The sequence below is a fragment of the Lactuca saligna genome, chromosome 2 (genome assembly GCF_052625555.1).
Source record: "Lactuca saligna cultivar CGN05327 chromosome 2, ASM5262555v1, whole genome shotgun sequence".
Classification (NCBI taxonomy): domain Eukaryota; kingdom Viridiplantae; phylum Streptophyta; class Magnoliopsida; order Asterales; family Asteraceae; genus Lactuca; species Lactuca saligna.
In genome coordinates this window covers 17020554-17033805 of record NC_136418.1, presented here as the reverse complement: position 1 = coordinate 17033805, position 13252 = coordinate 17020554, and the positions used below count along the sequence as shown (strand labels likewise).

Sequence of the window (13252 nt, the reverse complement as noted above, 5' to 3'; positions counted from 1 at the left end):
ATTTAGCATTCCGTGGATCCAATGAAAAGTTGTATATAAAGGTAACTATAAATTGTAATTTTTTTGTTCTAATTCCACCAAAAACCATTTTGTTAATTATTATGACTGATTTCACTTCTTATTTGTTAAATGTATCTAATAGGTAATGGAAATTTTTTGAATGTCATTGAAATGTTGGAAGAGTTTGACTCAGTTATCAATGTAACATCCAAAAATTTTAATCCAAATTTAAACTTTTTCAACATAAAAACCAAATATTGTTTTTACTAAATGTTTTCAAAATATTATTCATCAGAGTGTACAGTAACAAAATCATGAGGATGAGGAGCGATACGGTCATGCCTTTGTCATGCCACGATCTTCTAATGTACCTGAAACAATAAACTGAACCTGTAAGCCCGAGGGCTTAGTAAGCTACCCCCAAAATACAAATACCACACCAATAATACCATATCAATAACAGTTAACAATAATATGCATACTGGTCCTTCAGCCTAACTGGACCGCCTGACAAGGCCTACAATCTATCTGAATCTAATCCGAGCTTACGGTATGACTGGACCACCACACGGGGCCCACAATCTATCTGTACCGCTCGCTGGGTATATTGGCCTTCAACACAAAGCAAGACCGCCTCAACCCATCCATCAGCAAATAACCATGTGCACATAAGTAACAAATAATGGCATATACAAATATCATATATAACTATCTCACATATCATCAGTCAAAGAAACCTCTCATAACCAAAATACCAACCTAACCAGGACACTAACATACCAATCCTAATAGATTATAAGAGCATAACAACATACTATCTATCCTAATACCGATCTAACATATCATAATCATATGTAGCATACTACAACCAAGATAACAACTAAAAGAGTCGACCTTGGTGCCTTAGACCCTTTTGATTAAGTGAGGATAACTCACCTCGCTAGCAGCTCAGGATGATATTGTCCACTCCTCCAGATATAGGTCCAACCACCTCGCCTGTTCCCATAAGTAGTCCACTCAATAATTACTCAAATTACCAAAATTCCCTTGGGGAGGCACAAAACACTCCCCGATCAAAGTCAAAGCTACTTGGTTCATAGTCAACAGTCCATGCCGACTTAGTTGCTGAGCCCAATTTTCCCTTTCGTCAAGCCCCTATTGGTCCAACAATTCCCGACTCAACTCGTCGAGTTCCAAACAGAATCACCGAGTCGATACACGACTCAGTGTTTGAAAACCCCACTGACTTGCCAGGTCATCTCCCAGACTTCGCCGAGTCCAAGCGGGACCAATTTGGACAAAACCCTCCTCGACTCACCGAGTTGATACAAACATTCCCATAAACAACCGATTCTGAACTATCTCTTCGTTCCATACAATAGATCTAGGTCCCTAAAGTGCATTAGCAACATAAAGTTTCTACCTTTACGTAGTTGGATGACTAAAACTCCAAATCTAAGCTTGAAATGGAACTTTACTCATAAGCAAGTGTTCCTTCATGACCATAATAAGAACTTTATCAACTTAGGGCTCAAAGGAGGTTCAGATCTGAAGTTTCAACTTTAGATCTAGCTCCCACACCAAAATCCCTTCATGAATAGCTAAAGAAAGCCCTAATCTTTACACATGAAAGATTCTAGAGGAAAAGAGATCAAGGTAACAGCTTAATACCTCCAAAACGTGCCCAAACTGAAGTAGACTCTGGATCCACACGAATTCCTTGATGAGACTCTTGATCTACAATTTTCCTCCACAAAATCACCTTCCAAAGCTCCAAAACACTCACAAGGCTCACATGCACGAAAATTTAGGGTTTCTGACTCTAAAGGGGTGATAGAGGATAGTGGGAGGCACTAATGGTCCAATATATAGGGTGAAAAAACCCTGAAATTTAGGGTTTCCCCTGCCAGCTCCTACTCGTCGAGTCCTCTTCCCGACTCGGCAAGTCCATCATTAAATGACGTGTCTCATCCCGCTGATAGTCAACGAGTCATAGCGTCGACTCGTCGAGTAGGACTAAAAACATGAAATCTAAATTGGATATTAATGATACATGATAGTTAGGAAGCTACAATTCTCCCCCACTTAATTTAGACTTCGTCCTCGAAGTCTGCTATACTGAATAACTCCGGGTAATGCTCCCGCATCTCAGCCTCCGGCTCCCATGTCCACTCAGATCCCCTCCGATGCTCCCATTGTATCTTCACCAATGGAACCTCCTTGTTTCACAGGACTTTCACTTTCCTTTCTAAAACGGCAACCTGCCTCTCTATATAATTCAGACGCTCATCAACCTGAATGTTATCCAGTGGTACCACTGCCTCCTGGTCCATAATTCACTTTTGCAATTGCGAAACGTGAAAAGTGTTGTGAATCCGACTGAGCTTGTCCAGTAAATCCAACCTGTACGCCACTTTACCAACCCTGGCAACAAACCTGAACGGTCCAATATAGTGGGACCAACTTGCCCCTTTTTCTGAAGTGAATCACGCCCTTCAAGGGTGAGACCTTCAATAGTACCATATCATCAACCTGAAACTCCAAATCCGATCGGCGTCTATCAGCGTAACTCTTTAGTCGACTCTGGGCGGTCTGCAACCGCTATCTGATCTGCTGGTCTTTTCGGTAGTCTATAAAACTACCTTCGTTCGACCCATCACTATGTGTCCAACCTCACCCCAATAGATCAGGGTTCTACATCTCTGACCATACAACAGCTCAAAAGTCGGGGCGCCAATACTGGAATGATAGCTATTGTTGTAAGCAAACTCTGCAAGAGGTAGGTGGGAATCCCAACTCCCTCCAAAATCAATAGCACACACCCTCAACATATCCTACAGGGTCTGAATGGTTCGCTCACTCTACCCGTCGATTTGAGGATGAAACGTTGTACTAAAGTGTCGCCGCGTACCCAGTTCCTCATGGAACTTATGCCAGAAACGAGAAGTAAACATGACATCACGGTTGGAAACAATAGAAACTGGTACCCATGCCGAGCAACGATCTCATGAACATACACATCGGCCAATTTCTTGGCCAAGGAACTTTCCCGAACATCCAAGAAGTGAGCACTCTTGGTCAATCTATCAACAATAACCCATATAGTATCAAACCCCTTCGCCGTCCTCGACAACTTAGTAATGAAATCCATTGATGTTTGCTCCCATTTCCACATGGTAATCTCCAAGGACTGCAACAAACCATGCGGTCTTTGATGCTAGACTTTGACCATCCTACAAGTCAAGCACCTCTCAACATACTCAGCGATTTCTCGCTTCATACACGGCCACCAATAACTCAATCTCGGATCTCTGTACATCTTGGTGGCCCCTGAGTGAATGGAGAAATGAGACTTATGACCCTCCTCCAAAACAGTCTGTCTGACTCCCCCAAACATCGGAAACCATACACGACCATATCGGGTCATCAATCCTCACCCATCTTGCACAAACCAGGTGTTTTCACCCTTAATCCTTTCTTTTTTCCAATTCTCTGGTCTCATACCCTCAACTTGTGCGTCCCTGATCAAACTCACAATCAGAGAATCTATGGCTATCCTCATACATCTCACTGGGGTGGAAGACCCCATTGACTTGCGGCTCCAAGTGTCCACCACCACATTCGCTTTACCAGAGTGGTAAAGGATCTCGTAGTCGTAGTCCTTAACTACATCCAGCCACAAGCGCTGCCTCATATTCAGGTTTGGCTTATCCATGATATGCCTCAAACTCTTGTGATCCGTGTATATGGTAAACAGACCCCGTATAGGTAATGCCTCCAAAATTTAGGAGCGAATACCACCGCTCCCAACTCTAGATCGTGCGTAGGATATCTCGTCTCATGCAGCCTTAGCCGTCGCGATGCATAGGCTATCACTCGTCCTTTCTGTAGGAGGACTGCCCCCAAACCCGTGATGGACGCATCATAGAATAGCACAAAATCCTCAACTCCCTCGGGGAGTTTCAAAACTGGCGCCTCGCATAAGCACTGTCGAAGGGTCTCAAATGCCCTCTGCTGCTCTGGGCCCCACCAGAAATCCACCCCCTTCCTCGTCAGATGAGTGAGAGGTACCATAATCTTGGAAAAATCCTGAATAAACCTCTGGTAGTACCCTACCAATCGCAAGAACCTCTTGATATCTGAGGGAGATTTCGGAATCTTCCACTGCATAACCGCCTCAACTTTGGCCGGATCGACCAAAATCCCCTCCTGGTTAATGAGGTGTCCAAGGAACTGGACCTTTCGCAACCAGAACTCACACTTCGAAAACTTGGCATAAATCCGTTCTCGCCTTAAAACTCCCAATAACTCCCGCAGATATTCTTCATGCGGTTCCCTGGACGTGGAATACACCAAGATATCATCTATGAATACAATAACTGAACGGTCGAGTATCGGCCTACAGACTCGATTCATCAGATCCATGAACATTGTTGGCGCGTTGGTGAGCCCAAACGGCATCACCACGAACTCGTAATGACCATAACGAGTCCGAAGTGCGGTCTTCTCCACGTCTTCCTCTCACCCTGACCTGGTGATATCCGGATCTCAAATCGATCTTGGAAAACCAAGATGCACCCTGCAACTGATCAAAAAGATCATCTATCCTCGGGAGTGGATAACGTTTTTTCACCGTTAACTTCTTCAGCCCCCTATAATCGATACACATCTGGTACGAACCGTCCTTCTTCCTAACGAAAAGGATCGATGCTCCCCATTCAGAACTACTCGGACGAATAAACTGTTTACCCAGCAGCTCCTGCAACTAAGATGACAACTCTTGCATCTTTGGCGGTGCCAATCGGTATGGTGCCTTAGCGATAGCGGCCGCACCCGACACTAGATCAATCTTGAACTCAAACTGCCACTCTGGAGGCACTCCGAGTAACTCCTCCGAAAACACGTCAGTAAATTCTCTAACCAGGACCTCTAAAACTGCAGTCTGGTCCCTAACCCGCGTATCAACTACATACACTAAATAACTGGCGCACCCGTGCTGAATATACTGCCGAGCTTTGGCTTCTGAACAAAACCATGATCCTACTTTGGTGCCCTCACCATATACCACCAGTTCTCCCCCACTTGGGGTTCGAACTACAACCCGCCGTCCTTCACAATCAATCGGGGTGCCAAAACGACTAAGCTAATCCATTCCTACGATCACACATACTTCCCCCATAGGAATAGGAATCAAATCTATCAAAAAGGACACCCTAAAAATCTCAAACTCACATCCCCGGTAGACCGAAGAATTAGAAACCCCGTGTTCGTTAGCAATAGAAACTCACAACGGACACTCAAGCTCATCTACTGGCACATTGAACCCCCCACTGAAAGTTTGAGATACAAATGACCGACTCACCCCCGAGTCGAATAAAACCAATGCAGGAAAATAGTTTACTAAAAAGTACCTACACATAGGTACAACAGATAAGCATACACAAATATAATGACTGAAATAGAGAATATAAACATACCGGCAACCATATCCAGTAATGCCTTGGCCTCCTCTGCCGTAAGCAGGAAGGCACGCCCTTGAGCCTTCAGAGGCTCCATCTTGACTGGCCTCACATCTGCAATCCTCTATCTGTCGTGAGCTGGTGTGGAAACCTGCACCAGCTTGGCGGCGAGCTGCGGACAGTTGGTCTTCACATGACCAACCTGATGACAGTGATAACATATCCTCATATCTACTGTAGGGCCGGACTGGCGACAGTCCCTGGCATAGTGCCCCTCCTTGTGACATTTATGGCACCCACCATTTGCTCGACAAACTCCGGAATGACCCCTGCCACACTTTCCACAAGTGCAGCTTTGATGACCTCCGGTCCTAGTATCAGTGGTCTTAGACAGCTTCGGTGCCGGCTGAGACTGTGTCGGAACCCGACACTGCTCCTTCAACTGCAGCTTTATCTCTAACTCACGCCGCCTCGCGGCTTCCCGAAGATCTAGAAGAGTATCACAACATTGCATGGCAACAAACTGTCAAATATCCGTCTTGAGCATACTCAGATAACAAGTCATCTGAGACTGCTCGGAAGTAAACTACAGACAAAACATAGCCCTCTCTTTGAACATGCAGGTGATCTCCATCACCGACTCCCCATCCTGCCTCAATGTCAAAAACTCCTGAGCAATCCGCTCCCGCTCCACGCGTGGAACGTAGCGAGCGCGAAACATATCCCTAAACCACTCCCAAGTAACAGCAGTCCTCTGATCATCTGTATATGACCCAGTCATCAGTCTTCACCAGTCCTTGGCCCCAAGCCTCAGCAGGTTCACGGTGCACCTGACCTTTTGGTCAGTAGGACATGAACACGTGAAGAAACAGCCCTCCACATAAAATAACCACCTCATAGCCTTGATCGCATCCTGTGTACCATCAAACATCGAGGGCTTCGTGTTATTAAGGTCCCGGTACTGGAAATCCCGACCGGTTCCTCCTCCACCTCCTGTCGCTGTTACAGCCGATGTGGCTGCAGCGGAAGCCGTCTTTGCTAAGGCCGCATAATGCTCATCAAAGTACTCGACCGTCGCGGTCTTGATCGACCCAAACATCTCTAGTAGTTGTGCTCGAAACGCAGCAACAATCTCATCATGCAGGATCCCTCGAATCCTGGCATCCAACTCCTCTTTCGCTATCTGCACCATGGGCTCAAGTGCTACAGGCACATCTGGGCCTCCGTCCCATGATCCTGATCCAGATCCTGTCGCAAAGCGTCTCGTCACCACCATACTGAAAATATACCCAAGACGTCAGATAAGTAACATAATATCGAGAGACCAATTCCTACAAACCCTAAGGGTTGTGACTTCCTTGCTACGCGTATGGGTCCTTTGCTTTCAGTAGTACGGGCCCATACTACCTTGCACACCTACCCATATTTGTCTCAAGTATCACCACAATGCCCTAACAATAGACATAAACATAGCGAGAACTCCACCTTCACTTCTAGAGGAATGTTAAACTATCTCATAACTGGCCTTACCACTTCTCACGACCCACTCATCCATGAAACTTCCGCCAACCTTGCAGCACTAGTGTATGCTTGCCACACATAACGCTGGACCCGATAGACCTTCGAATATTCAATCCAACCCTAAGGTGAAATCAAACATTCTCAGGCTATAAGATCTAATTATGCACAGCCGTGATGCATACACAAGACAACTACAGTAATGATGTCAATCCCATATAAAAGAAATCCTAGGCTAGTAGGCATCATATAATCAGGCAAGTCCATCATGCAATTCCTGAAAATCCCTAGCCTAGCACTAGCATGCTGTTCTAACATATCATAATATCAAATAGCTGCATGGTATTTTGGGGTCTACTTACATGCTCCGGCTGATCGTACACTTCGCAACCTCCATCCTTCATTTTGAAAACTATTTTAGAATTTATTCTGAAAATTTCCTTGATTTGAGACTGGATTCACACGAGTATTCCTCCGATTCACTCAAACCAAGGCGCTGATACCAACTTGTAACATCCAAAAATTTTAAGCCAAATTTAAACTTTTTTCAACATAAAAACCAAATACTATTTTTACTAAATGTTTTCAAAATATTATTAATCAGAGTGTCCCAGTAACAAAATCATAAGGATGAGGAGCAATACAGTCATGCCTTTTCCTTGCCACGATCTCCTGATGTACCTGAAACAATAAACTAAAACTGTAAGCCCGAGGGCTTAGTGAGCTACCCCCAAAATACCAATACCACACCGATAATACCATATCAATAACAATTAATAACTGAAACTATAAGCCCGAGGGCATACTGGTCCTTCAGCTTGACTGGACTACGGTATGACTGGACCACCACGTGGGTCCCACAGTCTATCCAGACCGCTCGCTGGGTATGGTGGCCTTCAACAGAAAGCAGGACCGCCTCAACCCATCCATCATTAAATAACCATGTGCACATAAGTAACATATACTGGCATATATAGATATCAGATATAATTATCTCACAGATCATCAGTCATAGAAACCTCTCATAACCAGAATACCGAGCTAACCAGGTCACTAACATACCAATCCTAATGGATCATAAGATCACAACAACATAATATCTATCCTAATACCGATCTAACAGATCATAATCACATGTAGCATACTATAACCAGGATAACAACTAAAAGACCCGGCCTTGGTGCCTTAGACCCTTTTGATTTAGTGAGGATAACTTACCTCGCTAGTAGCTCGGGATGATACTGTCCACTCCTCCAGATATAGCTCCAACCACCTCGCATGTACCCATAAGTGGTACACTCAATAATTACTCAAATTAACAAAATGCCCTTGGGGAGGCACAAGACACTCCCCGGTCGAAGTCAAAGCTACTTGGTCCATAGTCAACAGTCTATGCCGACTTAGTTGCTGAGTACAATTTTCCCTTTCATCAAGCCCCTTTTGGTCCAAGAATTCCCGACTCACCTCACCGAGTTCCTAACAGACTCGTTGAGTCGATACGTGACTTAGTGTTTGGAAACCCCACTGACTCGTTGGGTCATCTCCTAGACCTCGCCGAGTCCAAGCGGGACCAATTTGGACAAAACCCTCCTCGACTCGCCAATTCATCTCCGACACTCGCCGAGTTCATACGAAAATTCCCATAATCAAGCGATTCTGAACTATCTCTTCGTTCCAAACAATAGATCTAGGTCCCTAGAGTGCATTAGCAATGTAAAGTTCCAAACAATGGAACTTTACTCATAAGCATGGGTTCCTTCATGACCACAATAAGAACTTTATGAACATAGGGCTCAAAGGAGGTTCAGGTCTGAAGTTTCAACTTCAGATCTAGCTCCCACACCATAATCCCTTCATGAATAGCTAAAGAAATCCATAATCTTTACATATGAAAGATTCTATAAGAAAATAGATCAAGGTAACATCTTGTTACCTCTAAAACGTGCCCGAACTGAAGTAGACTTTGGATCCACACGAATTCCTTGATGTTAGCCTCTTGATCTACAAGTTTCCTCCACAATATCACTTTCCAAAGCTCCAAAACACTCACAAGGCTCACACACACGGAAATTTAGGGTGTTTGGCTCTCAAGGGAGATAGAGGATAGTGGGAGGTGCTAATGGTCCAATATATATGGTGCGAAAACCCTGAAATTTAGGGTTTCCCCTGCCAGCTCCTACTTTTCGAGTCCTCTTCCCGACCCGGCGAGTCAAGCATTAAAAGACGTGTCTCATCCCGCTGATACTCGATGAGTCATAGTGTCGACTCGTCGAGTGGGACTTAAAACATGAAATCTAAATTGGATATTAATGATACCTGACAGTTAGGATGTTACAATCAAAGAGCATGTGCGGTGGATCACAAGTGATGGGCTTCATGTGCATTATCTTGGCCGCTTAATCCAAACGAACTAATATCTTTGCTAGCTCAAGAAATTAAAAAAGAACTTATCAAGAAGATAAAGGAAGCAAAGTACTACTCAATCATACTTGATTGTACTCCCGATTCAAGTCACCAGGAACAGATGACTATAATAGTGAGGTATTTAACGTTATCATATAATTATGTTACTGTCGAGGAGTCCTTTTTAGGTTTTTTGAATGTTGATGATACCTCTGGAAACGGACTATTTGATATTACACTTGAGGAGTTAAAGTCTCTTGGTCTTGAAATTGATGATATGCGTGGTCAAGGCTATGTTAATGGAGTAAATATGAAAGGAAAACACCAAGGAGTGCAAAGGAGATTTTTAGATATAAATCTTAGAGCATTTTACACTCCTTGTGGTTGCCATTCTCTTAATCTAACATTATGTGATATGGTTAACAAGTGTATTAAAGGAAAGAAATTTTTTGGATTCATCTAACGCATTTATACCATCTTTGCAAATTCTAATAAGAGGTGGGAAATTTTGAAAGATAATGTTAAAGCTTGGAGTCTTAAGTCATTGTGTCAAACTCGTTGGGAAAGCCAGGTTGAGAGTGTAAAGGCTATTAAACTTCAACTTGTAGATATATGGGAAGCTTTACTTCACGTTGCAGAAAAAGATAATGATGCGGTAATTGCAAGTGAAGCAACTTCACTAGCAGAAAAAGAACTTGGTGACTTTGAATTTTGGTATCAACTGTTATTTTGTATGAAGTACTAAACCATGTGAACATTGTGAGTAAGAAGTTACAATAAAAGGATATGAATCTTGATAATGTTATTACATAAATAAACAAATTGATTGGGTACTTCAAAGATTATAGAGAAACTGGTTTTTTAAAAGCGATTGTTGAAGCTAAGGAGATTGCTATTGAAATGGGTATTGATACAATATTTCCAAAAAAGCGTTTGATTGAAAGGAAAAAAAAATGTTTGATGAGAGTTCAACTAGCGAAGAAGTTTCATTTACACCTGAAGAGAATTTTAGAGTTAATTATTTCTTATTCATTGTTGATCAAGCTATTTCTTCTCTTGAGACAAGATTTGAACAATTCAAAGAGTATGACTAAGTATTTGGTTTTTTATTTCCACATAATTCGAGGGGAATTGAAGATAAAGATCTTAAGTCGTATTGTCATCGTCTTAAAAAAACACTCAAGTTTGAAGAAAGATCGGATATTGATACTGAGGAACTTTATACGGAGTTGAAATTATTTGAGACATTGGAAACCAATGAATTTAGCAACCCTATAGATGTTTTGAAGTTTTTGAAAGAACTTGATTATTTCCGAAATGCAAGCATTGCATATAGAATATTGTTGACTATTCCAGTAACGGTTGCATTTGTAGAAAGGAGTTTTTCAAAATTGAAGTTTGTGAAATCTTACTTACGCTCCACAATGACGCAAGAAAGACTTAGCAGTTTGGCAATGATATTTATCGAGAACGAAATCTTAGAGAGTATAGACTATGAAGAGTTGATCAACCAATTTGCAATCAAGAATGCTAGGAGAGCTTCACGGATCGTCGGTTAGCTGTTAGGATATATAATTACTCATTAAAATACTATGATTTTGCTTTATTTATTGCTATAAAGTTTATCGTCATTGTAATAAAAAAAATAGTTTATGTAATTTCATTCGTTACACGTTAAGGTCTAAGGGCCTTTTTTATCCATCTCGTCCTGGGCATTTAAATCCTCAGAACCAGCCCTTCTCGTTAAAATAGACATTAAATCATATTTATCGTTTATATCATAAATATGGTTTCAACTTTCAACCCAACATTTGATATTTATGTTCTCAAATTTTTAAATATTGCAAATTATGGTCATTATATTTTTTCATAAAAATCCGATTTTGGAACTGATTTTTTTATATTAAATTGGACACTTATTTAATCAGTTTGTTTCTGATTATTTAACTAGCCAACCCTCATTATAGTGTTCACACTCGTTGCTTCCTCCAGCTCATGGACACGTCGTCATCGTGATGAGTATACCGTTCGGCCTTTAATGTTTAGACTCCATCTTAGGATATTGGGCTTATACAAACTTCCTATATTTCCATCTTGATTCAACATTAAAATTAACAAACATTTTCAGGTCGATATGGGATCTAAAAGACGACAAAAAGAAGTGACCATCACCTTCTAGACGATATGGTACGCATTGCATGTGGTACAAAGTTATCTGGATTGACAATGCATTAAACATATTAGATTTTAATGGATTGACACATCATCATTTTTACTTACTATACAAATCTACATTAATTTTCCTACAATGCATTGAACTCAATAGAGTTCAATGAAATATATAATTAATAATTAAAGGTTTCCTTTTCCAATTGAAGAGTTCAATGGCAATTGAAGAGTTCAATGGCCATTGAACTTCATATCCATTAAAGGCCAACATGACATCCCACAATGGTAGAGTTTGATCCATTGAATGTCAATTAGACATGTCATCTCATTCAACTCTCTGATTGAACTATGCATGATTGAACTATGCATTGCTGATGCTCTCATGCCACTTGTGTAAGTTGAAGATAGCTAGCCAAATTTGATTTTTTTTTTCTACTCCTAAACTTGTGAACAATCTTGACAAATATAATGATAGAATCTTTTCCTCTGAGATTTGAAGAACATTTCGGAGATCTGTATAAAAAATTATTATGGACATACTCATACATATAACTTTAAGTAAAAGCAGTCAAAAAGGGTGGAAATGATTTTCAATATTATTTTCTGATCTAAACTAGGGATTCAGATTATCAGATACATTATTTGATGTAGTACAACCTCTAGTACTACTAGCAACATTCGGCCCTTCCCATTTTAGTCATTCCACAACAACCCTTCTTACAAAGCTCCCACCTGGTGTTGAACCGCATGGTTTTGGTTTTGGTTTTGGTGATTCACCACTTCCACTTCCACTTCCACTTCCACACCCGCCGGGTCCATCTCCTTGTTGTATAGGGTCATAATCACAATTTTGTAGCTGCATACATCAATTTCAAATATTTTTTTAGGGATGGACAAGTTGTATATGCACTCTTATATAATACTATAATTAAGGTAGTTTGATCAGAAAATCTGGAAATCGGTTATGAATGAATTGCAAATTAGCGATAGACAATTGATAGTAAATACACGAATGAAATAATTATAGAAAACAAAATCAGAAGACTATAACCCTACAACTTCAAAAGTAAGGTGAAAAGAAACTGTTTTCTTAAATGAATAAATAAATAAATAAAAATAAAAAAAATAACTACACGTATTTACAATGCAACCTTAGTTAATTTATAAGAGATGCTGGAGCAGCTTATAACTGCGAGAGGTTTAGAGATAACCGAACCTAATTGGCCGCCATGATTGTATGGAGTCCGAGCAGTGGCGGTTGTAATGACGTGAGATGATGAACTAATGACGATGAGGATTATAAGAGCCAAGGTAAGTCTTCCTCCTTTTTAAGATTATGGCCATTTTTTTCAATGATTGAATGAATATGAATGTGTGAGTAACCATTTATATATGAATGATCTATTTATACACGATCATTCCCCCATGGTTTGTTCAAACATTGACCAATTGTTTTAGTCAACGATATAGTCCGAGTAAAGGAAATTGTTAAGAAAAGAGTGTGGCGCGCAGTTGTTAGCCATAGCCACCTAAAAAATCCCACCTTCTTGCTCATTTCTTGAACTTTGTCTATGCAGTTTTGTCTTGACTTCCAAAATATCAGATTGCATTTTTACTTATCATATCTTTTAAATAATTATTTTATTAGCAGATTGCAAAATTAAATACTAATTTTTGGAAACGACAAATGATCAGATGCCTAC

The 13252-nt window shown here is 41.1% G+C and overlaps 1 protein-coding gene and 1 long non-coding RNA gene across 2 annotated transcripts; one reads left to right on the top strand and one right to left on the bottom strand.

Annotated features, from left to right (window-relative positions):
• Positions 1–9501: 9501 nt before the first annotated feature.
• Positions 9502–10939, top strand: LOC145029559 (uncharacterized). Its single transcript, XM_078978064.1, has 4 exons — positions 9502–9808; positions 9896–10111; positions 10222–10393; positions 10507–10939. Exons 1-4 carry the CDS (start codon positions 9502–9504, stop codon positions 10937–10939), a joined length of 1128 nt encoding a protein of 375 aa, XP_078834190.1.
• A 1102-nt stretch (positions 10940–12041) lies between these two features.
• On the bottom strand, positions 12042–12921 carry LOC145030730 (uncharacterized). The gene is made up of 2 exons (XR_013676691.1): positions 12766–12921; positions 12042–12405 (listed from the first exon to the last, which is right to left on the bottom strand). It is a non-coding gene; the product is annotated as an uncharacterized LOC145030730 (long non-coding RNA).
• Between the last annotated feature and the right edge of the window lie 331 nt (positions 12922–13252).